At 45.5% G+C, this 26564-nt stretch overlaps 1 protein-coding gene across 14 annotated transcripts in view; it reads right to left on the bottom strand.

Moving 5' to 3' along the window:
* Positions 1 to 2038: 2038 nt before the first annotated feature.
* Positions 2039 to 26564, bottom strand: part of PPP6R3 (protein phosphatase 6 regulatory subunit 3) — a 130242-nt gene continuing 105716 nt past the window's right edge. For all 14 annotated transcript variants that reach the window (XM_068555646.1, XM_068555648.1, XM_068555651.1 and 11 more), the window contains 7 exons: positions 26016 to 26146; positions 20845 to 20966; positions 16435 to 16588; positions 14933 to 15039; positions 13372 to 13522; positions 7079 to 7195; positions 2039 to 4070 (listed from right to left, as the gene is read on the bottom strand). In XM_068555646.1, coding sequence (XP_068411747.1) covers positions 4019 to 4070; positions 7079 to 7195; positions 13372 to 13522; positions 14933 to 15039; positions 16435 to 16588; positions 20845 to 20966; positions 26016 to 26146 — 834 coding nt within the window. In that variant the 3' untranslated portion in view covers positions 2039 to 4018. The remainder of the gene's footprint in view (positions 4071 to 7078; positions 7196 to 13371; positions 13523 to 14932; positions 15040 to 16434; positions 16589 to 20844; positions 20967 to 26015; positions 26147 to 26564) is intronic.

The following is a 26564-nucleotide window of genomic DNA, read 5'->3' as shown; positions in this document are numbered from 1 at the left end:
GCCTGCTCTGAAACTGTCTTGTAGCTGTCAGGCTTTGTCCATCGCTACGCCTGTAACATTTCTATTGTTCTACTGGCTATTAAACACTTGATGTTTCATAGTCTCCACTCACTGCTCTACTTTGAAATCAAATTGACAAATTCTAAGAAAAAAAAAAAAAAAATACCAGAAAGATTTGTTCGGGAGTGCACTGTAACAGCTAGTTATGAATTGAGCATTTACACAGCCGAGCATTGTTCTGTTATATATTTAAATGTGTTACACTTGATCTTCACAACTCTGTCACTTGCTAGCTGAGCATCCTTGGACAAGACTGTTTAACTTCTGTGTCCCTCTTATGCACGTGTGAAATGAGGGTAACTATCTATCTCACAAAATTGCTGTGAAAAAAAGTTAATGCACATAAAGCTTTTAGAACAGTGCTTTAAGAACTCAGTTTTCTGTTAACAAGTGGAGAATTGTACAGGAGAAACAAAACCAAACCACTCAATGCCTTAACGTAAGGCAGTATGAAATAGTCAGCGGAGGGGTCCCTGCCTTTAAGCATTTATAACCCAACTAGGGTAACAAATTCAAAGGCAGCACTGTGTCGTTGGTTCATTAGGTAAGTAATGAACGATTGGTACAGATGGTAAGGGCAAAGCCAGCACGCGCTGATTGCTGAAAATGAATGGCCGAGCCAAAAAGGTATCAGTAAGGACGGGAACAGGATCCAGAGAGAAGAAACCGAATCGAAGGAAAGAATGAACACCGGCTATGGAGCGAGACAAGGAACACGACTCCTGGCCTGTCACCCTGGTGCAAAAGCAGTGGACAATGGACAAACGAAGGGACGTAGCTCTGTCCCAGGAAAACCACCTGTAAACAAACACAGGTGTTGGGCCAGAGCTGGCACGTGGGAGGTAGCCGACCCTGAAGCTGAAAAATGACTAAATCCATCTGCCTGGAGTGAAGGTGCTCGAGTTTTCCGGAGGTTCAGCTTGTAAACAGAACCAGAGGCTCAAAGCCAGGATTTAGAAAGGCCAGTAGGTGACCTTAGGGGGTTGAGAAGTGAGGAGACAGCACATACTAACATCTATGAAGTGTTTACAGTAAGGCAAGAACTATTCCATGTGCTTTAAGTCCATGAACTTGTGGCTGTGGTTTCCCCATCGGACAGGAAAAGCAGCTGAGACAAAAAGAAGCTCTCCATCCTGGGTGGGTGGGGCGGCCTGTGAGTGAATGCCAGCCCCGGTCCGGAGCCCACGGCTCTGAGCGCTCAGCGGGGCCTGCGGCGTCCGGGGGCCCAGGGGTGTGTGCCCAGACTAGCACAGGGGGACGTGGTGACTAGCTGGCTCTGGGGGACTGGTAACAACCAGGGGGACACTTGCTTATGCAAACAGACGGAGGAGGGAAAAGGAGCAGCTGTGACACAGCCTCACATTCTGAACACCACTATGGGAACACCTGAGAAGTTTTACCTCCACAGTTACCTCCTGGGGCCGGATGCCAAAACCCCAGGCTGGGGAGGTGTCGTACACGGAGGACAGACACAGCACGAGCTCGCAGCAGATCCCCTGAGCAAAGTACACGGAGCCCCTGCGCGGTGGGCTCTGGCTGCTCCCGCCGTCTGGGCAGGACAAGCCCCCGAGCCCGCGGACAGCAGGCTCTTCCCTGGGCGCAGCTGCTCAGTCTCCCCGGCGCAGGATCTGGTGCACGCAGCACGAGAGCTGGTGTCAGGAAGCCCGACCCATCAAACACCAATGGTGGTTCTCTCGTAAGGCCCCACACCCTGTCTAGTTATTAAAGCCCAAGCAAGGTACAAGAGAAGACTTCTAGAAACAAAGAATCAGGCTTTATTTTGTTGTCGTTTTTTAATACAGGTATGGTGTCGTAGACATCTGTTAGTCTCGCATTCAGTACGGCCAACCCACAGAAATGAAAGTAGAAACTCAGTGAGCTTGTGCTCGCTCCTGCCCCCGGGACTGGCACCCTCCCACCCCCAACAGCCTTTGTGCTGCCCACCCGTGCCCCCTCCCTGCCACGCGAGTCGAGCAGAACAAAACACCCCCCCCCCCCAAGGAGAAACCCTGAGTGCCCTTTCATCAGCAGTGGGTGGGATGAAATAAGACACCGTGTTTACCTTGGGTGGGATGGAGAAGCCAAGCAAATCCAGACGGTACAGGGGCAGCGCGTGCACCCCTGGAGCCAGGCCGGTGCCCGCAAAGCTCTCTACCAGGCGAGACGAGAGCGCGCTGTCCTTCCACAGTCCCCGAGGTCCGGGTCGCATCAGTCAGCGTCCTTGAGACAAGCCAAGGGCGCCCTGTCCTCTGGCAGTGCTAGAGTCCTGGGGAGAGCACCCGAGGGCAGTGTCTTCTGGGAGGAGCTCCCAACAGAAAGGGTCCCTGAGGAGGCGCGCGAAGGCCAGGCACAGCAGCCCTGCCGTCTGTCCCAGGGGCACGGCCGACTCCACTGTCCTTGAGGGCTAGGCCTGCCTCGGGAAACCTCATGAAGGGTTTCCACACCATTTACAATGGAAAAGTAAATCAGAAATAAGGCATTAGACATTTGATTTTTTTATTTCCATATGCAATGTAATGTTTAGGCACGCTGCTTGGGATGCTATTTCTAAAAAAATCGTTGGCCATTTTTCAGAATATCCTTTTGGTTTTAAATACTGGTCAGGAAAAACAAACGATGTAAAAATACGTGAATAATTTTCTATTACAGAAATGAAAAACTGATTTGCATCTAAAAGTGCAGGAGGTGAAGTAATTTAACCCTTTCACCAGACAATATGGCAATATACAATATATTGCTTCAGCTGTTTGAGAAGGCTGTGATGTATTTTTATACTGACATAGAAAATTATAAATTACACTGAATTAGTATCCATAATCACTATATATGTACACAAACCAGTTCTTAAAAAAAAAATACACTGGTTTAGAATTTACGAGTGAAAACCTCACAAGGTACAGTAAAACAATTAACATGCTTAGGTGCCGGATTTTGATTTCTAGTTTAAAAATACTAGCCTGTAAAATGAACGCACTCTAATTCCATTAGCAGCACGAGCATTTTTCCACTGACTTGCCTAATATGATTTAGGTATGTTAGATACGCAGATTGCTCTGAAACTTTCATTGGTGTTGCTTGTTAACAAGGTAAATTTTGGTGAATGGGTTAAAAGGCAGATGAACAACCAAAACAAAACAAAAAACAAAAACAAAAAAAACCCAAACCACAAGCCATGTACACTCCAAATATTCTAGTGTTTCACCTGTAGGGATAATCAGTTCAAGCAAACAAGACTTTAACAGAACATATGGCTTTACAATAACATCAATTTATCAACTAAGTTGTAGCAATAAATACTTAATCTCTACCAATAGACTTACATTTTTTGATCCGCTTTAAACAATACAGAAAACAGTTACCAATCAAAAACTGGTTATAAAAAGAACACCAAGAATTTCTTATTCAAAATCACTTTTGTAAGTTAGAACAACCAAAATAACACTTAGAGGGCATCTCAATCCTACAACTCCTCGCCAACCTGGAAGAAAAATGAATTCAGAACTTTGTACAAGGTGAAAAATGTATGAAAACTGCCTAATACTTTGGTCACACTAATAATTGTCAAATAGTTATGTTTCAAATACAATAGATCTGTGTATTCACTTTTATAAAACTATTCTTACAGCCATTTTAACTATAGTATTACTACTATTATTACATGGGTGGCAAGATCTTATTTCACAGGCTACCCATTATTTAGAACAATACAATATAAACATACGCAAAAATTCTTGGTATTTGTCAATGTGCAATATTTGTACACTTCTGGGTTTCTCTGTACAACGTCTTAGACTCTAGAATATAAAGGTTGCTGGTCCTGATCCCTTGCAGAGTGCGTGCAGCAGCGGTGGCTCGGCGGGCCCCCGACGCAGCCCCGGACCCCGCACGGTGGCGCCTGCGGTCCCCGGTCAGCAGCAGCAGCAGCAGCGGCGGCGGCAGCGGCGGCGGAGCTCGCTCATCATACGGGGCCGTTAACCGCCGCATCGCCCAGCATGCTCGACTGCTCAGTCCTGCGGGGTGAGACCAACTCCGTGTAGCTCCCCGAGGGTGGGGAGCATTTATTCGAATATTGTGTGCGCAGCGCCTAGCACAAAGCCTGCACTCAGCAGTTACTTCATGAAATGCTTCTTAAATGAATTTTCCTAAAGCTCCAGAAAATCTAACTGAACTGCTCTAAGCTTCAGCTCCGGCGAACTAAGCACGTAGCAAGGGCTGCAGAGGAGCGGGGGCTCCGTGAGACCCACCGCGCCTCAAGCCCCTCAGAAGCACAGGGACAGACTGGTCAGTGGTCCCCGAACCTTCAGGAGCTGTTTGCTCATCCCTCCTTCAAAACAGCTTTTTCTCTGTTCTGTACATTGCAATCCACATAAAATTTCACTTGATAAAAATAGGATTTTGCTACTGGGGGGTGGGGTGGGGGGGACAAAAGTTTGTAAAAGGACCAACTTTGAGAACAAAGGTGTGCACTTTAACAAACGTGCTCCCCCAAAGCAAACATCAGGGGTGACGCTGCAGGGGGTGGGGGTGGGGGGAGAGGGGGATACGAAAGGAACAAAGTGGTGACAGGGTACCCAGGACCTTCCTGCCGAACTACAATGTGACCTACATCTTATGAACGAGACTTAGGAAAAGATGTTTAGGGCTGAAATTGGGAAGCACAAGTACTCTTGAACCGGCACTCCAACTTTACAGAGCGCTTCAGACCCCTGCTAATCCTAACAGAGACCCATGAAGTCAGCTCCACTCACACAGCAGACTCTCCCTACATTCCATGGTGTCTCAATATATCACAGACACAGGCACTTGCATTCTGGAACCAGACATAACCGGGCACATGCCCTGCCTTCGCCACTTACAAGCCGTGTCTTAACCTCTCTCACCTCAGTTTTCTCCCCCTGTAAAACACCCCCCCCCCAAAGAAATGAGTATACAACGTATGCAAGGTACCTGTTTGCACACTGCTGGCACAGATACTGTACATACTTGATAAATACTGAAAAATAAAATGTTGTGGCAATGAAAAGCTTTACGTGCAATAGTGCACATCTGTCAACGTCAAAATGAACATTTGGCTGTGACAGGAACGATCTAGGTAAGATTGCATACAGAAAGTCCCAAATGGCTATCTTCATCGTCAACAGTACCGTAAATTGCTTTTAGAATGCAAATGTGACACATCAGAAAACCTACCTCTGTCCCCGCCAAGACAGCAGCTCAGATGCCCGACTGCCCTACCTAAAGTGGGACTCCTATTCCTTCATCCAGCTTTATTTACTCTTCATGTCCCGATACATTATCTGTGGGGTCTGTTTTGCTACTGTTTTATCACAAGGCCTAAACCAGTGCCTGCTGCACTCATATGTGTTGGACGGAGGAAGGACAGGCAGACAAGTGATGGCCCCTCTTCTCCCACTGGCTCTCCCCACCTTTTTCCTCCACTGCCTGAGTCCTGCAGATTGGGAGAGGCAGGGCTCCTCATCCCAGATGTTTCTCTGCACGAAGAGCAAGTGGGTCCCCCGAGGCAAACACTTCTGCACTCCGGAGCCCAGGAGCCGATCCCACAGGCAGGCTGTATCACTCATGCCAGAGAAACCAAGAACACGCTCCAGGAGCAACGACTCCAAAGTGGGACAGGCTAGATACCTTGTAGGCGGCTCTCCATACAAAGGAAATTTACAGGGAGACACTAGGGAGGTGACAAGGACTGCTTAGGTTTTTACACCTACAGAGGACCTCTGAAAAAAACATACCAAACCCTAGGCAAAAGAGTGACTTGCCCAAACCCTTAGATGCACAGCTGGGGCTGGCTCCCCTGCAGCCGGAGTGCCATCCCGTCTCCTCCTCCCAAAGCCACCACTACAGCCAGCACGCACAAGTAGTTCTTATAATTAATTTCTTTTACACACACACACAAGTTTTTAATTACAAAAGCAAACCCCTCATCCCAGCTGTAATTTCCATGAGAGAAACAAAAGCAGGGTTTGCTACACTATGAACATACAGGTTTACTGACCAGTGAACAGAGAGTGCCCCCTGCTGGTTCCCACTGGTTACACTGCCCCTAAAATGCCTAGATTTGGGGGCGTCAGCTGAGAGGCAAAGTACTTCTCGGCAATAGCTTTAAAAGTTACTTTATTCCTTATGGAAGGAATATACAAAGTTGGATATATTTAATCAAAACAGTTCAGTCTGCGCAGCGCTGAGCGAAGGTCCTTGTGGTCCAAGGGCAAGTCCTCAACTTCCCACGCAAGCTCTGGAGCAACAGGAGGCCGCCCTCGCCCTGCCTGCGGGGCTGCACACAGCCCAGGGTGGCCCTTGGGGGCTGGGGCTCTGGCTGGGCCTGTCCCTCCAGACCACGGGCTCAGTCTAGGCAAAAGGTGACTAGACAGATAACGTCACATTTCAAATCCCCTGGCTCTAGTGGTGGGATTTTCACACTTCATCCGGACAAGATAAATATTTCGCAAAAACAAAACCAAAGAGGGACTCATCTGAGAGTTGACAGTATTTAGCCACACATATGAAAGGCTCTCCAGGAAAGCCCTCCCGGGTGTCACATGGACACATCTGTGGGAACCGGGCACTAGGGAGCCGCTTGTGTGTGCCTGGCAGCTGGGTGACTATGGCGCTGAGGGAACCCAATCCTGGAAGGGCTCAGTATCAGCCTCAAGCTGGTGCCTCATCAAGAAAAAAAAAAGGGGGGTGGGTGGGTGGGGTTATGCCAGCATGAGAGACGCCTCCAGCCCAAATAATTTCTCAAAGAGCCAGTGATGTTACTGAATCTCCAAAAACCAGTTAGTTTTCAGCTTCTGCAGTAGGAGATGAACTGTTACGTCTACGTTCTCAGCTCAGTCACCCTGATTACCATACGGAACTGAGAAAATGCTTCTGTGCAAGTCACTGAACACCTGAGGACAACTGTTAACGACCCCCCACCGCCATACCAACCTCCCTCCCAGCTCCCAGGAGACAAAGCCAGAGCAGGGCCTAGGCAGGACGGCCGGAAGCAGGTAGTTACCTCTGCTCTGGGCTGCTGGGGGGCCGGGGGGCTGCAGACTTCCCCTCTGCCGTCTCCAGGCTCTCCTCCGCGTCTTTACAAGCAGCATCTTGAGAGGTAGACAGTTTTCCTTCCTCACTGCAGTGAAGAGCACGACACGCAGCATTAGACGCCCGACGCGGCAGCACCGGGTGGAGGAGGAGGGCGCATGCAGATGGCTCTGGAAGTCATGGCGGCCATGGATCCGAGCCCCGGGGCTGAGCATGCTCGGGGGGGATCACAGGGACCACAGGCACGACTGGGACACCACGGAAGGGGAGGGTCACACACAAGTGGGGGCCGAAAGAGGGACGATGTAGTGCAGCTGGTGTCTGGTAAAGAATGGTCCCACGTCACTGTACATACCGGTAGGATTTCAACACTCTGAAGCCAAGTGTGCAAAACAGAAAAAGAAATGTACAAGAGTTTCAGAATACTCCTATAAATGAGGTATTTGGGGGAATAATATGTCCACGACTGCACATAAGCAAAACTGCAGACTCGGTGAAGGTGTCAAATGAACCTGTTTGAAGGAATGAGTCTTTAGTTAAAGACTTCTGCCTTCAGGGCCAAGCCCCCCATCAGCTTGCTGGCTGGTGTCACGCGAGCAGGAGGCCGTGCAGCCTGAGCCAGGACGCATTTCGGCAGCTGTCTTCTGACAGTGCGTGAGAAGGACAAACCACGAAGGGAAAGAGAGCCAGGAACAGTGGCCAGAACGGTAAAAACTGGTCCTGAGGGGTCAGAGAGAGGGCTTGGGGAAACGAAACATGAAAGGATGATTTTCCCCTTAGATTGCTCTTGCAGAGAAAGACAAGCAGCAAATGCTGTCAACTGTCTGTGGGCTGGGAATTTAGACTTCTGCCTATTTTGTGTCTGGCATTCCCATTTTGACACAATCCAAGACGGCACTAAATTGAGCTTTTAAGGGCAGCTAAAGGTTCCCTTTGGGACAGTCCATCACTCTTAGTGTGGGGTCCTGTCCCAGATTTGCTTATGAAAAACCTCACTTTAGGATGACTTCTCGGTGGCTTTCAGACGGGTCTGGCAATTTACAAGGAGGAAAGTGAACGGAAGTCTAGTTCATTACTCCTCCTAATTGATCCCCATTCTCCACTCCCTGCCCACCAAAGCAACTATCCTGATGTGTTCAATACATGTTACTTTCATTCTTGTACGTGTATTCTGAGACACATCACTGGCCTGGAACCGCACACCCCGCTGCATTTCTCTCTGTACCAGCACAGTCTGCAGGGCCGTCTTTTCCTGCTGCCTGTGGCACAGCATCCCACGGTGCACACCTCCCGTTCTACCGCGTTCTCACAGCGACCGGTGCCTCTGTGCACACGGCTGCAACGCTGCCACTGCCTGCTGGGGCCCCACTGGACCCACTGGGACACTTCTCAGGGCTCTACAGGCAGGACTGGAAAATGCTGGCCATCCTTCCAGCCAGCATGCCCACCAGCAGGGCGACAGGGTTCCTGTAGCCCCAGAGCCCACCAACACTCAGCATTTCCCACCTTTCCAATTCCTGCCAGTCTAGTAAGAGGTATCTGATAATGAATGAGTTTTGAGTATCTCTTCTTAGTTTTGCCCCTTTGGGTTTCCTTGTCTGTAAACTGCCTAATGATATTTTTTGCCCATTTTCTGATTTGGGTTTTCTACATCTTTTCCTTACTGGTTTGAATATTAAATGTTAATTTCTGACTGATTTAGAGCCTGTAAGCTTTTCCCCCCCTCAATGTGCCATCTGCCTCTTAATTTTGTCTACAATACTATATTAACCAGAAATTCTTAAATTTGATGTAATCCAATTCTATTCTTTGCATGAGGTTTATGCTTTTGGAGGTTGCTTTGTTCTGTTTTGAAAAGGAAGTCCTTTTCTGTCCACAGGTCAGGATACACTGCATTTTCTTCTAACTACCATGAGACTCTGGCCACATCACTTAACTCCAGTATCTCATTTTCATCATCTGGAAAGTGGGATGATAGCCATGGTACTTATCTTATAGGGTCCTTGAAAGAAAGAAACGAGTTAACACGTGAGAAATATCTGGCACAGCGCCGGGCACACAGGAGGCGCTGCACGTGTGCTCCCACCCTTCGTGCTCAGGCTTCACTGGTTCCCTTGGACTGAGCCCGCCTCCACCACCACCTGCTACGCCATCCGCCTTGGGACTGAGCTCTCTCTCACCACAGTGGCCCCTTTAACTATCTGTGTGCTAATATCACACTGTTTTAAGTATTTTGACTTTGCAGCATGACCAGTACTGTCAGGGTAAGTCTCTTATTTAACCTTTCTATGGCTCTCTAAGCAATTTGGGAAACTTTTTATTCCACATGCATTTTAGAATATGTTTATCAAGCGTCTTAAAATTCCAACTGAAATTGTGACTGGGACTGCACTAAACTTACAGATTAATCTGGTGATGGTGGGTGTCTCTGCAGCACTGAGCTGTCCCATCTCGTTGTGATGGCCTTCACTTGTCCAGATCTTCTTCTGTGGCTTCTTTTATTAGCACTTTCGAGTTTTCTCTATAGATATCTGGGTTAAGATAATTCCTAGATAATTTATAGTTGGATGTATTTTGTGACTGGCACTTTCCTTTTTATTATATATACAACCTAGTTGCTTATGACTGATGTAGAGAAAGGCTACTGATTTTTTAAATTGCTCTCTTGACTGGCAGCTTTGCTGAAATCTTACAAGTCTGCTACTGACCTAGTTGTAGTTGATCATTATCACCTGCAAATAATCAGTTTCATCACTTCCCATCTCATCTTTACCTATACCTCTATTTATTCTTCCTTTCTTCTTAACACTCCCCAGGACTGCCTATACAGTGGCAGTGACCATGGGTATCCCTATTTGCTCCTTCCATTAAAGTTAATGCACCTAAAATTTCTTCATTAAGTATACTTTTTGGTGTAGTATTTTGGTATTTAGCTTTTCCCAAGTTAAGGAAATTCACTTCTCCTCCTGCTTTGCTCAGTGTTTTAATCATATACAGCTTTTTAATCAGATATAGCTTTTTTCAAAAGCTTCATCAAAAACACCAAATGACTTTCGTTCGCTCTATGAATATGCCGTGAATTACACTGACAGGTTTCCTGATGCCGAACCATCCTTGCAGTCCAGGGATAAACTCTGACTGATCATTATGAATCATTTTTCGTATACTGTCAGGTTCAGTTAGCAAACATTTTATATAGGATGTTTCCATTTAGTTTGCTTGTAAGTGACATAAGCTGATCATTTCCCGTAATTATCCTTATCTGGTTTTGGAATTAAGATTTCACTCCCTCACAAAAAGATCCAGGCAGCTTTTGCACTTTTTCTATTTTCTGTAACAATTTAGATAGGAATTAATAGATTAACACGCATGAAGGGACTTCCCTGGCGTTCAGGTGGTTAAGACTCTGCGCTCCCACTGCAGGGGGCACGGGTTCCATCCCTGTTTGGGGAACTAAGATCCTGCATGCCTCATGGCACGGCCAAAACAGACAAACAAACAAAAATGCGTGGAACAGCACTGAATCCTTACTGTCACTGACACGAGGCTGAGGCTGACCCGTCAGTCTGCTCCTTGCTTTCCTCCACCAATAACGGCTTGTTTGTATCGTTTGTCAACTTAAAAAAGTTATTAGATTGTGTCTCTTCCTTTGATATTAGGTTCTTCCTATATCCTGCTACTGCATGTTTCTTTGCTGGTTATGGCTTGTCTTTTCATTTTATTGTGTCTTTTGGAATACCAGAAATTAAATAAAGTCAAATTTATTAATCTTTCCCCTTATGGTTTGGCTTTTTTATGGTTCAGAAACCCTTTACCATAAAGTTGTAAGATACTCTCTTATGCTGTCTTCTGAAAGTTGTAGTTTTGCCTTTCATACTTATGTTGAGAGATTTAATTTTATTTTTCTCCAACATTGGATAATCACTATTTATTAGTCCCTTCCTTCCTCACCAGCTTATGTCACCCTAGCACGTAAGTGTAGGGGGTCTGTCTGTCTGTTTGTACAACTCTGTGCCTAGGTCACACGCATCACCTCAATAATAGTAAGTCTTGCTACCTAATACAGTGAAGGCCCCTCACTTTACTCTCTTTAACATGACCTTGGCTATTCTTGGCTCCCCTTGGTCTTCTCTGGGAATCTCACAATCTGCTTCTCCCTTTCATAAAAACTCCATTGGGATTTTGATGAGAAGTACGTTCATTTTACAGATTAATTTGTTAAGAAATGCCAAAGATATCGTCCCATTAGCAAACGTGGTATATCTCCCTATTTATTTAGGCCTTTGTTTTTTTCAGTCTTAGTTATAGACAAGGTTTAACTTTTCATTTAAAAAGGGGGAGGGACACATCTAAGACATCTTGTGTTGGCTTATAAGGTGCAATTGATTTGCGGGTGCATCCAGTAAACTTGTTAAACTTTCCTCATAATTCTAATATTTACCTATAGATTCCACTGGAATTTTTTTTAAATTAATTAATTAATTTAATATTTATTTTTGGCTATGTTGGGTCTTTGTTTCTGTGCGAGGGCTTTCTCCAGTTGCGGCGAGCGGGGGCCACTCCTCATCGCGGTGCACCGGCCTCTCACTATCGCGGCTTCTCTTGTTGCGGAGCACAGGCTCCAGACGCGCAGGCTCAGTAGTTGTGGCTCACGGGCTTAGTTGCTCCGTGGCATGTGGGATCTTCCCAGACTAGGGCTCGAACCCGTGTACCCTGCATTGGCAGGCAGATTCTTAACCACTGCGCCACCAGGGAAGCCCTGGAATTTTTTATGTAGAAAATCATAACCTACGAACAAACAATAACCATTTTCTCTCTTTCAAATCTGTTTTTATTTATGCTGCGTGTGCTAAGACCAGCAGCACAGTGCTGAAGAGAAGCAGTCACTGCAGGGTTCGCTGTCTGGGTCATGTCTTTGAAGGGACTATTTCTTCAAAATAATGCTTCACCGTTAAGAATAAAGTCTGTTGTAGACTTTCAGTAGACACTTTTATCAGTAGCTATTTTCTATTCCTAGGTTGCTAAATAGTCACAAACAACTTTAATTTTTATCAAATGCTTTTCTGTCTATCTACCGAAGGTCCAAAGGGTTTTTATCCTTTTATCTGTGAATTACCTTCAATAATCTTTACAATGTTATAACATCCTTACATTCATGCAATACATCCTTGGTCATGACTTAAAAACACATTGCTGGATTTGGTTTGCTGGTTTTTAACTTTAAAGTGTTCTACATATAGAGCCACACATGAAAGTAGCCTACAATTATTTTTTCTTTCATGCTTTGCTTGACTTCATGAGTTGGGAAGCATTACTTCTCGTGATCTCAAAGGGTCTGTGTTAAGATGGAGACCAGAGCTCTAAGCACTGGTTTAGTTGCAGTCTGTAGGTTTTGATAGAACTTTTTCATTACTCTTTCAGTTTTAAGTTTTTCATTTTCATTATGATTCCTTGTTGGCCCATGAGTTTAGAAGTGAGGCTAATTTCCAAATACTTTTTTTTAAAGCTATCATTTTGCTACTGAATTCTGCTGGCTGCATTATGTCTGGAGAAAATGATCTGTATAGTACCAAACCTTTGGCTTAGATGGTCCAAGCTTTGCAGCCTGCCTGTATCCAGTGCAATTCCTATCATGGCTAGAGACTGTCAGTTTTTTTATACTCATGTATTTTGAATCCATCAGTGTTCTGAATCTACAGTCTTCTAAACACTATTAAAACGGGAGGGGTGGGACTTCCCTGGTGGTCCAGTGGTAAAGAATCCTCCTTACAATGCAGGGGACGCAGATTCAATCCCTGGTCAGGGAACTAAGATCCCACATGCTGCGGGGCAACTAAGCCCGCGTATCACAACTACTGAGCTCGCGCACCTCAACTAGAGCCCGCGTGCCGTAAACCACAGAGCCCGCGTGCCACAACTAGAGAGAGAAAACCCGCACGTCACAACTAGAGAGAGAAAACCCACACGCCACAACTAGAGAGGAGCCCGCGTGCCTCAGTGAAGACTCAACGCAGCCATAAACAAGTAAATAAATAATCTTTAAAGAAAACGGGGGGGGGGGGGGGCGGGGGGCAACACTTAACGACCCAAACTCCATCTCTTTGTTAAGATTCAATGAATTTAACGGAGATATTAGAAAGAGGTCAGGTTCATGTCTGAACCCACATTTGAATCAAATTAAAGCTGTTAATATCTGCGGTCTCTCTCCCCTCCGCCTCCCCCTCCAACAACCTGAAGCTGCCAGCACACTGTAGCCCTGGTTACCTTTTGAAGACCGCGGTTTCTGTCTTGGCATCCACAGTGAGGCTCAGAGTTTCCTTCACGCCGCCATTCATCACTGTCTCAGTTACCTTGTCTGTATTTTCTGCATCCTCCTCTCCATCAGAGCTGGCTTCCATGGCCACACTGCCTGGTGCTGAAAAGAACACACAGCTGAACGTCACGAACACCTGTGCAGACCCAGCCACCCAACGTTACCTCTACTGCTTGAAGAAGAAGAAAAGTGACATGATCTGCCTGTTGCTGCCTCTTGGCGATGCCCACAGGAGAGAAGCTGCATGGCTTCCCCGCAGCGTAGGACCGGTGAGTACCCCCCAGTCTCCCCAGCTACCCGCACACCCAACTTTCTCCCAGCCAACTCTCCTGCCCCTCACGTTCTCCAGTTCCCAGCGCAGGACAGACGGGCGGTCGTATATTCTACAACCACAACCCACCAGAACCCAGTTCATGGTTTATCCATGTACCCTTCTCATTCATCCTTCTCCTCTCACTTGTCCCACACTTGGGTCCTATTCTTTTCCTTTTTTAAAGTTACCTTTTTGTGGTTCCCTGTGGATTATTTCTTTGTTCTATAAGAGGGAGCCACGTGGTATACTGGTTATGAGTGTAGGCTCTGAAGTCAGACTTCCTGAATTCACACCCAGCCTGACCACCTTACCACTTACCAACCTCAGAGCCCGGGGCAAAGCACCCAACCTACGCCTGAGTTTTCTTATCCACAAAATGGGGGTGTATGAAGCCACCTGTAGAACCGCTGAGGGATAAATTAGGTCATCTGTATAGAATGTTTACAAAATACTGATTTCTGGGTTTATTAATTTCCGGCCCCTTGGTTCCTGTGCCCTCTACCTGTACCCTCATTTCCTTTTCTCAGGACTGACTTCTCTGTTTCCTCCACATACTATCCACGCCCACTCCTCGCCCCCTTAACTAACCTCCGCGCTCTCCCCCCACCTCCCACGCCCCTCATCAGGTTGAAAATAGTTCAGGGCCTATGCAACGAACAAGTGCACGTTTTGAAAAAGACAGCCACTGGATACCCTTGACCATTTCATCTATTCACAAAGGTGGGAAGAAAATAAACCACCACAGAGCCTGAAATGTGCCCAGACATACACATATGCACCAAGAAAGCAAACTCCAAGGGACGAAAGAACTGGGTGCAAGATGGGCTTGGCGCACACATGACTAGTTCTGGTTTTATTCACCCTGGGTGCTGTAAGCTAGGCCATTCATCCTTTCTGGGCCTGTTTCCTTTCGTGTCTTGAGGGAACCGAGTGACTGGTAACTTAGATCCCTGACTGTTCTAGGATCAGCATGCTGTGGTTCTGGCAAACATACACAACTTCTTTTCCTCAATAGCCCTGAGCACATCAGACCCACCATCTCATTTTCCTGGGTCCTTGGAGCCCCTGAACTTTTTAAAAAACCTGCTCTCTGTGGACAAAGACAACTTTTCCGATCTAGAACACTCAGCATAAAGTTACAGTGCGAACAACCACCACAGGAGCGGCCCACAGGCCGGGCCCCGGCGCGCTGCACCCACCTTCCGGCTGCACTACCAGCGCAGCCGCACTGGGCGCCAGAGGGCCCACTGGCTCCGTGCTGGTCTCCATTTCCACTGGAGAACTGCTCCTTAAAGAGTCTTTTGTACTTTTAGAAGAGAGAAAATTCAGAGGTTAGCAGTGGGAAACAGACCTCAGTTATCATTATTCCCCAAAAACCTCTGAACATCAGTTCCGATTCCACTGGGGAGACACAGTTGGTTATAGACTCCAATGAATGACACACAGATCTAAGCATGGACGGCGGCTTGGAGTAGCAGATGAGTGTGGGTGGGCCGATATTCTGCTAAATCAGCAGGGCAGTCACACAGGGACTTCTCAGAGGTTTCTAGACAGTTTCAAAATGCCCCCAGCCCCTCATGGTCACATAATCCCCAGGCTCCCAGGGCTGGGACAGCAGTGCGTACGCTGTACGATATGAACTGTATCTACAGTGCCATTTTTACAAAAATCCTTATCGCCTCAAGCCAAACTGCCTAGAGCGCCTGGCCCTCTTAATGATATTTAATGAGAAAACATGGCCTGTGCACAAGGGCTTGTAAAGGGAAGCGAGACGCTTCAACAACATTCTCAAGTAACCAGAAAAGCAAGAGCTGGAAACTTGATTGTCCTGCACTGGACGAGTCAGTGAAATAATTCATCATATCCGGGAGATATTTTCCATAAATCTCACTTTTACCTCTGAATAACGGCTCACTGCTATTGTTAGAGGTGCTGTAAAGCCTCCTCTTTGGTTTGTCTGTAACGGTAAATGCTAGTTCATAACAGTTTGTCTTATCTTTTCCATTACCAGTGACTGTTTAAAAACATCACTGGTTAGGATGGGGAAAGCAACAAAATCTTTCAAATGGGGTGGTGGAGATTGATTGTTTTTCAGTAGATGAAATAAAACAACGTTAATCAAATCAAAGTAAGTCTAACAAGACATGAAATCCATGGTTAATACTCAAATGCTGACAATATTATTCAGGAAAACTACAAAATGATAGGTTGCTGTTACTGAGAATTACAATTAACAAGATTGACAGCCATACCTGTCACACCCCTTAATTTACAGCACTAGACCAGCTACAAGCGAAATACAAGTTCACATTATCTATTAAATTCAAGATATATTCTGCATTCTTCTATAATATTCCACACTGAGGTGGCTGCCAGGAATTCTTTGGCTTCACCTCGTTCCCAAGCCTGTCCTGACACCTTCATCAGCACTGTGCTGACTGACTTCCTGGCCATATCTCCCCAGCCTACTTTGTTATGATCTACTCCTTTCCCAGTTCATCCTGGATGAAAGGAGGAGGAGGAGGACTGTTTTTCTTGTAACTCATAGCTGTGTCAATATCTCCCCCTGTTGATGTTCAATCTTGTTTAAGGCACTATATTCAACTTGGAAGAAAATCAAGGTGACAAACAGTGTCAACAACAACCATGGCATCCTCGGTTCTCGTGTGGAAAGCTTTAGAGAGCTGGCGCGCACGCTCACCTCAGGGAAGATGCGAACTCGGAAAAAGAAGCCCAGCCTGTCTCCTTAGTCGGCACTGGCTCCTCTGTGCTCCAGACGTCAGAACCCACAGAGTCTAAGGGAGCACCGTGCGTTGTCTCCATGGGGACATCAAAGCTGGCAGACCAGCTGGGTGCTAAAAAGAGGGGAAGCATTTCATTTTGAGAACACCTCAGTTGTTTACTATAACACAAGTATTTTTCAAAAACAGGTGCAATGATGAAAAGCCCGCAGTTGTGGGCCAAGGGCACTCTAATACACCGTGGGTAGAAGCGGACATGGTACAGCCACTTGGAGGGCAATTTGGAGACATCTACCCTAGTATAAAACTGTGTGTTCCCTTTGATCCCTTGGCAATTCCTCTCTACGATTTTTTTCCAATAGAGATTATCACACAAGAAGACAAAGCCACACATAAAAGAACACGTCGATGTTAATTTCTTAATTTTGACAAACGTACCAAGGTTATATTAACATCGGGAGGAAGATGGGTGAAGGGTATACAGCCACTCCCTGACAATCTTTGCAACCTTTCTGTAAATCTAAAATTATTCCAAAATAAATAGTTAATTTTTTTTTTAAAGAAAAGCATGCTGGCTATTCAACTGCAGTAAACTGGAAACAACCTTAATGCTTCCCAGTCCACGCCCAGCCACGCTCCACACGCATGCCTTCCACGGCCGCCCTGCAGTCTACTACCGTTAGCACAAACAGCAGCAGCAAGGCTTCCTGTGACATAATAAGGAATATGTGTTTGGTCTCTGCCCACCCACCCCCCAAAAACCCTTGGAACCTCTGAAGTGACAGACGGGTGCTGATGAGATGACTGGCGGCTGGGGGCTCCTGGACAGCCTCAGGGTGGGGGCCGGCGAGGGGCAACCAGGTGGCGAGAGGGTTGGAACTTTCAGACCTACCCCACCACTCCTCCCCCAACCTTCCGGAAGGGCAGAGGGGCTGGAAGTCAAGTTAATCACTAATGATCAATGATTTAATGATTTAATTGATCATGCCCACTTAACGAGGTCCCCATGAAAACCCAAACTGCAGGACTTCAGAGCTTCCAGGTTGGCGACAGGGGGTGGCACATCACAAACTCCATGGGGATAGAAGCTCCTGTGCTCAGGGCACTTCTGGACCTTGTCCTATTTACGTCTTCATCTGGCTGTCCATTTGTATCCTTTAAAATATCCTTTGTAATAAACTGGTAATAGTAGGTAAAGTGCTTCTCTGAATTCTGTGAGTGGTTCTAGCAAATAATCAAACCCAAAGAGGTCACGGGAACTCCCTATTTATAGCCAGTTGGTCAGAAGTACCGGTCGGGACGGGGCAGCTATCCTGTGGGACTGAGCCCTTAACCTGTGCGGTCTGACTCTAAGCCCAGGTAGCCAGTGCCTGAACTGAGCTGTACAGGACGCTCAGCTGGTGTGGAGAAATGGTCTGTGTGGGAAACTCACACATTTGGTGTCAGAAGTGCAGTTTTGAGAGTAGAGAGGAGTTTTTTTCTCGCTGACCTTCTAGGTCCTGCAGGCACAGGAGTGCGTTCAGAGGTGGGAGCGGCGGGACTGCAGGGGCGCTGCTCCCTGTCTGTGCTGCTCCTCTCATGCTGCAGTTTGGGTCCAACCTGCCGGTCTCTGTTTAAAGGTCGACACCTGAGATGTGTCCCTTCAGATGAAATCAGGTCTGTTTGTTTGCTCTCATCGCACACCATGCTTTCCCTCACAGTACTCAACGCTGAATCCCCAAATCCTTGCTGGGACAAGCTGGGTGTGGGGACCACTGTTCTTTATCAGGGATGTTTTCTATCACAATTTGGAAGCTCCAGGCTGTAAGCAAGGAATGCTAGACTAGGGAATCTGCTAGCTATTTGGGGATTCTCCTCGAGACAAATGACCGAGAAGTACCTGTGTACAACAGAAGTGTACCAATTTTACAGATACACCACCTTACTGTGACTCTGGGCAAGTTATTTAACTCCCCTTAGCCTGGGTTTCCTCATTTGTTCAATTTGGATAAGACCATCTACTTAGCCCTGAGGGTTAAATGAGGGCCTGCTTCCTGCACTGCACTCTGTGTGTGTGCAGCTGGGCTCCAATGGCACCGAGAAGTGATGATACCTCAATGTCTGAAAGCCTCACCTGCAACCTTAGAAGGGTCAACCTGACAGGCATTTTTGCCTGCCACCATATGCAAAGTTCTAGACTCATTCCATCCAAGTCAAAGTTCCACTTCATAACTAAATTAGGCTACACAAAAATGACTTTCCTGTTGTTATCATTCTGGGATATTCTTTCCCAGATTAGCTCCCCAGAATTAGTCTAACATTAAAAACTCAACAGTCCCAAAAACCACTGAAAGAAGCCACAGAGATTGCTGGGGATGGCGGAGGCTCTCAAAGTCAGGGGGCTGAGGCAGCTCAGAGCCCTAGGAGAGGAGCATGCCCCCACTCCCCGGCCCCACCTCGACCTCTGTGGGCCTGTCAGTGCACAGGAAGCCCTTCCCAAGGAGCAGAGTCAGAAGGGCTGAGGCCTGTAAGGCCGCACGCCATCGAGGAAGGGTGAATGGGACCTTCATCCGGGATGCTCCCCCTCCGTCTCTCCCTGTCCCCACACCCAGCTCCAGCGTCACCGTGACAGTGGCAGTGAGTCATACCAAGTGTGTGGTCTCTCTCCAAGTCACATATCACCCACCCAGTGACCTCAAAGAACCACAGGCTCTGAAATATTACTCAGCCTTAAAAAAGAAGAAAATCCTGCCATACGCTCCAACATGGATGACCCTGGAGGGCATCATGCTAAGGAAAATACACCAGTCACAGAAGGACAAATACTCTGTGATTCCACTTAGATGAGGTCTCTGGAGGAGTCAAATTCACAGAGACAGAAGATAGAATGGTGGCTGCCAGGGGCTGGGGCAGGGGGAATGGGGAGTGGTTGTTTAATGGGTACAGCTTCAGCCTTGCAAGACAAAAAAGTTCTAGAGGATCTACTGCACAATAATGTGAATATACTTAACACTGCTGAACCGCACACGTGAACACACACACATTCTAGAGCTAAAAGATCAGGGCCTCCAGCCTGTCCCTTTCTCCCTGCCGCCTGGCCCCTGTCCTGATCAGCCCTCGCCATTTCCCACATGTAATGGTGAGTCTCTTACTGGTTTTCCTGTCTCCAGTGTGCGCTTTCTAATCCAGCTCTCACGCTGCTGCCCACAGTGATCATCTCCAAACAGATCAAATACTGTTAATTCTTAGTAAAACCCTCAGGAGGAGGATTACAGCCTTCAGGATAAAATTCTCCTTCTGGCCTCTGGCCTCACCTCCACCACCTCAACCTTTTCTTGAGCTATATTAAACAGCTCTGCACCTTCATGTGAATTGCCTTCTGTGCAAACTGACTGATCCCTACTTGTCCTTATTATGCATCCCATTCTCTGGGAGGTCTCTGCAGACGCCTGGGGTGAGCCGGGCCCCCCCTGAGCTCCCCCGGCCCGCCATCCTCATCACACTGGACGGCAAACCTCTCCATTTTGTCAGTAGGCTCTAAGCTCCTGGCGCACAGGAGAAACCTGATAAAGGTGTGCTGATTTGAACTGTATCACGTCCTCGTGAAGCAGGTGAGCTGGCAAAGGAGTGAGAGGACACAGGATCTGTACTTCCTCTCTGGCTCTCCGTTTTCGGATCTGTAACATGTGGGATTTGCTGGATTACTGCTGAACTCTGAGGTTACGAGGAGGTTGAACCTGACCTCCAGAGCTGGGTTTCAGCCTCTGGAACTGAGTCATAAAGGCCTTCCTGGATAACAGGAAGCCCTTTCAGCCTTGAGGAAAGCCCCAGTAGCAACCCGCATGGCTCTTTCACAAAAAAATTTGTCTGAACTCTTAGAAGTTAACAGTATTTTTAGAAGGCCAGCTAACACAAGTCTTCGTAGCAAGTAGCAAAACATAAATAAGCACTTAGCTGGACAAGTTTTAGGATTACAGGATTCATAAATAAACCGTGAAGAACCCATTTAAAACTGTTCGAGCTTTAAGGTGTTTCCTCTGGTTGAAGTGCACTCCCGATTCTACAGATCAGTCTTTCCTCATCTTTCCAGAATCTACTGTCTTTCCCCTTTTGCTTTGGTACCCAGTCTCTGTAGCCAGAGGATGGACCTACCAGTGTGCTCTGTCCTCTAGCCAGACTCACACAGAGGGTTTCCAAACCGTAAAGAGATGCTCTCCCATCAAAGGTGTAACTTGCTCCTTCCCTTAGGCCCGGTCCTTGAGACTTAAACCTTCAAGGGGACTCAAATGACAACATGTGCTTCAACTTAACTATTCCTTCAGAAGACATCTCAGATACTGTAGGCTATCTCCAACACACAGCGGCTGATACGGAAGAAGAAGGCAACTTACGTTCATTCAGGTCTACCTCCATTTTATCCTCTGTGTTGGCACTACTGGATTCAAACAAGTCTTGTTTTGCTCCATCTTCTTCTTCAGAGTCTGTACTTTCCTCACTGTCTGTACTCCCCGAGCTAAGAAAAAAAGGACCAAAATATTTAATGTTGCCTGTCAGCCACCAACTAAATCCAAAGAATTCAAAAGTCCTCCAACAACAAAAAGATCGTACTGCACTTCACCTGAATCCAATCTGCCCGTCCTTCTGTTAAGACTGATCCTACTCTGGGTCACCAGCTGCTCTACCACTTGGGCTTGCTTGAAGACACAGATCATAATCTAAACAACTGCCTTGTTTGGAGGGTGTGTGGAGGTGTCCCCTGGTGGCGTGAATCTGCATTTCCCTAATGACCAAGGATGCTGAGCTTCTTCTCAAGTGCTCATCTTCTTTTCTCAAGTGTTCTTTTCACATCTTTAGCCTATTTTAAAAATTGGGTTGTCTTTTTTATTACTACAGAGTTACGAGAGTTCTTTATATGCTCTACACAGAAATCCTTTATCAGATATATGATTTGCAAATGTTTTCTCTTAGTGTATGCTTTGTCTTTTCATTCTCTTAATATTAAGTGTCTTTTGAAGAATAGAAGTGTTTAATTTTGATAAAGTTTAACTTATCAAAATTTTCTTTCATGTATAGCACTTTTGGTGTTGTATCTCAGAAATCTTTGCCTAACCCAAGGTCACAAAGATTTTCCAGTATTAAGTTTTCTGGTTTTATGTCTTACATTTAGGCCTAAGAACCATTTTGGGTTAATGTGTATTTACAGTAAGAGGTATGGACTAAGTTCATTTTTTTACATACAGACGTCCAACTGCTCCAGCACTATGTCTTCAAAAGACTATCCTTTTTCCACGGATCTGCTTTTGTACCTCCACCATAAATCAGATGTCTACATATGTATGTAGGTCTACTTATGGGCTCTCTATTCTGTCCCCCTGATCTATTCCCTGTCTTAATTACTGTACCTTGAAGTCAGATAGTGTTAATACTCTAATGCTGTTCTTAATGAAAGTTGTTTTGGTTATTCTAGGTCCTTTGCATTTTCACATGAATTTAAAAATGAACTTGTCAATAGCTACCAAGAAAACCTGTTATGATTTTGTTTGGGATTGCACTGAATCTAGATCAATCTGGGGAGAACTGGCATCTTAACAATATTAAGTCTTCCAATTCTTAAACATTTATCAAGTCTTGATTTCTCTCAGCTGTTCTATAATTTTCAGTGTATGGGCCTTGCATGTCTTTTGTCAGATTTACCTCTATACATTTAATATTTTGATGCTACTATGAATAGTACTGTTTAGTAATTTTAATTCTAATTGTTGGCTGCAGTATGCAGAAATACAATTATATTGATCCAAGATTGTGCAATCTTGCTAAACCCACTTAATTGTTCTAGTAGTCTTTTCGTAGATTACAACACATTTTCTACATAGATAGTAACACTGTCTATGAACAAAGGTAATTTTACCTTTTCCTTTCCAATCTAGAAACCATTTATTTCTTTTTCCTGACTTACTGCACTGGCTAGAACCTCCAGCACAATATGGAAAAGCAGTGGTAAGAGCAGATACCCTCGTTTTGTTGCTGATCTTGGGGGGAAGTCATTCAGTCTTTTACCGTGAAGTATGACGCTAACTGTAGGCTGACTGGAGAAGCTTTAAACAAGCTGAAGGAATCCTCTGCTATCTCTCGTTTGCTGAGCATTCCTATCAGGAATAGATGTTGGATTCAGCCACATGCCTTCTGACTGATTTTCAAATGTTAAACCAACTCTGCACTGCTGGAATAAACCTTGCACGGTCATGACGTATCGTTGCATTTATTTGCTAAAATTTTTAAAGGAGTTTCTGTACCTATGTTCATGAGAATAACAGGTCACTTTTCTTTTCATATCATGTAATGCAATGCCAGCTGTTGGTATCAAGTTACAATGATGTGGCTTCATAGGATGAGATGGGTACTATTCCCTCCTTTTCAATTTTCTGGAAGCTTTTGTATAAACTGGTGTAATTTCTTCCTGAAATGTTCGGCAGAATTCACCAAGGAGAAACCACCTGGACCTTGAGTTTTTTTGTGTGTATGTGGGAAGTTTTACATTAAAAATTCAACTTCTTTGATATAGGACAATTCGGGTTATCGTTTTTTGCTTGAGATTTGGTAGTCTGTGTCTTTCAAAGATCTAAGTTGTCAGATTTATTGGCATAGAGTTGCTCCTAATATTCCTTACTATCCTTTTAGTATCTGTAGAATCTGTAGTGATGTCATCTCTCTTGTTCCTGATATTAATAATGTGTATCTTCTCTTTTTTGCTTGACCATTCTGTCTAGAGGTATATCAGTTTTATTAATCTTCTCAAACAACAACTTTCAGTCATGACTCATTGATTACAATGATTTTCCCTACTGTTTTTCTGTTTTGTATTTCTAGTCATTCCTTTTTCCTTTTTTTTTTTAAACTTTTTAATTTATTATTTATTTACTATTTTTATTTTTTTGGCTGTGTTGGGTCCTCGTTTCTGTGCGAGGGCTTTCTCCAGTTGCGGCGAGTGGGGGCCACTCTTCATCGCGGTGCGCGGGCCTCTCACTATCGCGGCCTCTCTTGTTGCGGAGCAGAGGCTCCAGACGCTCAGGCTCAGTAGTTGTGGCTCACGGGCCCAGTTGCTCCGCGGCATGTGGGATCTTCCCGGACCAGGGCTCGAACCCGTGTCCCCTGCATTGGCAGGCAGATTCTCAACCACTGCGCCACCAGGGAAGCCCTCTTTTTTTTTTTTTTTTTTAATTTTATTTATTTATTTATTTATGGCTGTGTTGGGTCTTCGTTTCTGTGCGAGGGCTTTCTCTAGTTGCGGCAAGTGGGGGTCACTCTTCATCGCGGTGCACGGGCCTCTCACTATCGCGGCCTCTCTTGTTGCGGAGCACAGGCTCCAGACGCGCGGGCTCAATAATTGTGGCTCACGGGCCTAGTTGCTCCGCGGCATGTGGGATCTTCCCGGACCAGGGCTCGAACCCGTGTCCCCTGCATTGGCAGGCAGATTCTCAACCACTGCGCCACCAGGGAAGCCCTAGTCATTTCTTAAGGTGGAAGCTGAGGTCACTGATTTGAGATGTTTCTTCTTTTTTAATGTAAGCAGTTAGTGCTAAAAATGATCCTTTAAGTACTGTTGCAGTTGCAAGGTCCAAATCCTGATATACTGTGTTTTCGTTTTCTTTCAATTCAAAGTACTGTGCAACTTCTCCTGTAATTTTTTAAATGTTTTTTTTTTTTTTTTGGTTAAGATTGATTGATTGATTGATTATTTATTTATTTATTTATTTTTATTTTTGGCTGCATCGGGTCTTAGTTGCGGCACACGGGATATTCGCTGAGGTATGCAGGCTCTTTGCTGCGGCGTGTGGGCTTCTCTCTAGCTGTGGTGTGCAGGCTCCAGGGCGCGTGGGCTCTGTAGTTGTGGCGTGTGGGGTTCCAGAGCACGTGGGCTCTGTAGTTTGCAGCAGGCAGGCTCTCTCGCTGAGGTGCACGAGCTCAGTAGTTGTGGCGCGCAGGCTTAGTTGTCCCGCGGCATGTGGGATCTTAGTTTCCTGACCAGGGATCGAACCCACGTCCCCTGCATTGTAAAGCAGATTCTTTACCACTGGACCACCAGGGAAGTCCCTCCCCTGTGATTTTTTTCTTTAACTCATGTGTTATTTGTTTCCACATATTTGGAGATTTTCTAGAGATCTGTTACTGATTTCTAATTTAATTCCATTGGGGTCAGACAGTGTATTTTGTATGACTTGAAACCTTTTTACTGAGACTTGCATTATGGCCCAAATATGATCTCTCTTGGTAAATATTTCATGTATACTTGAAAAGAATACACATTCTGCTGTGGAGTTGGGTGTAGTACTTTATAAATGCCCGGTAGGTATTTAAGTGTTCTATATTTTTATGGCCTATTGTTTTATCAATTACTGGGAGAGGAGCATTGAAATATCTGATTATAACTGTGCAATCTGCCTACTTCTCTTCACAGTTCTATCAGTTTTTGCTCTATTTTGAAGCCTTGTTATTAGGTACGTAGACATTTACAATTGGCATTACGTTCTTCTAATAACCCCTTTATGACCTTTCCTTTATCCTTTTCCTTTGAAATCTACTTTAATATATTTTTTAAAATTTTTATTTATTTATTTATTTATTTTTGGCTGTGTTGGGTCTTCGTTTCTGTGCGAGGGCTTTCTCTAGTTGCAGCGAGCGGGGGCCACTCTTCACCGCGGTGCGCGGGCCTCTCACTATCATGGCCTCTCTTGTTGCGGAGCACAGGCTCCAGACGCGCAGGCTCAGTAGCTGTGGCGCATGGGCCTAGTTGCTCCGCGGCATGTGGGATCCTCCCAGACCAGGGCTCAAACCCGAGTCCCCTGCATTGGCAGGCAGATTCTCAACCACTGCGCCACCAGGGAAGCCCTACTTTAATATTAATATAGACCCCTCTACCTTTAATTTTGACCTGTTTAAATTTTTTTTTTAATTTAAGTTTTTAAATAATTTAAATTATTTCCCATCGGCAGCATAAATCAGGCCTTATTTTTTTTATCCAGTCTGACAAGCTCTGCATTGTAACTGGGGTTTTTGGATAGAGTGAATTTTAAAAATGAGGGGGAGAGGGGAGAGACTGGGTTGATCCCAGTGGGTATCAAATGACATGACTCTGTCTCCCCACGTTAAATTAACTTTTAGAAACAACTCTTCCCTTCCCCGGGGAAACTTTCAGTCTTTTGTAAGAAACAACATATAACTCAGCTGCTGCTCTTATTCCTGGTAAGGGAACGTTTACTCAAAGCACGATATGACTACATTCCTCAGCATCATTTCCCAATGAGAAGAGGCTGTGTCACAACGTTTCATGAACTATGTCTAAACACTTCGAACATTTTCAAGTAGATTACCTTGATTTGTTCACACTGCAAACAAGTGCAGTGGCACCAACTCACATCAATTTAAAAGGGCATTTCTGATCATGAGAAAAGCACTGATCTCTAGGTCAAACATACATGTTTGGAGAGGTTACAATGTACGTCTCCTAATAATCATTTGCTTTATGCACTGGATACTGTTACTACTATAACGAACTCTTTTTCACCTTGATCGTCTTTGGGATTCTGGTGTAAATGCAATGTGTTTTTCCTCCCAGATATCTTCCTCATCAGAGCCACCGTCATCAAACTGCTGTATTCTTTCCTTACAACATGCTTCAAACAAGGCAATATTTCCCTAAATAAAAATGAGAGAGAGAAAATCAATTTTAAAATCAAGTTATTTTCCGCAAAAGTTACCAGTGTAAATCATCTTCTTCTATATCCTTTAAAAAAAAACTGTGTCTATCACATACACCAAGATAAAATGTAAGCATCTAATGTCAGCTTCTGTGTAAGTAACAACAAAAAGTTCCCCCCAAAAGACTGGCTTCAAAACTAGCATACGAGAAACTGAGACTGTCTACATATACTCACTTTCATCTGGTGAAAGCACCACTTTAATTCTAACAGTCTCCCTGGCCCACCTACCTAAGATGCAGCCCCAGACCTACCCTAACACAAAAAGCTCTTCTTTTACCGGGCCAGCTAAGCAGTGATGAGTGTCATGGTCCAATCGGTTAGTTTCTAACTTATCACAACAGCAGATAAACCAT

The sequence above is a fragment of the Eschrichtius robustus genome, chromosome 11 (assembly GCF_028021215.1).
Source record: "Eschrichtius robustus isolate mEscRob2 chromosome 11, mEscRob2.pri, whole genome shotgun sequence".
NCBI classification, from domain to species: Eukaryota; Metazoa; Chordata; class Mammalia; order Artiodactyla; family Eschrichtiidae; genus Eschrichtius; species Eschrichtius robustus.
This window is presented reverse-complemented; position numbering and strand designations above follow the sequence as displayed.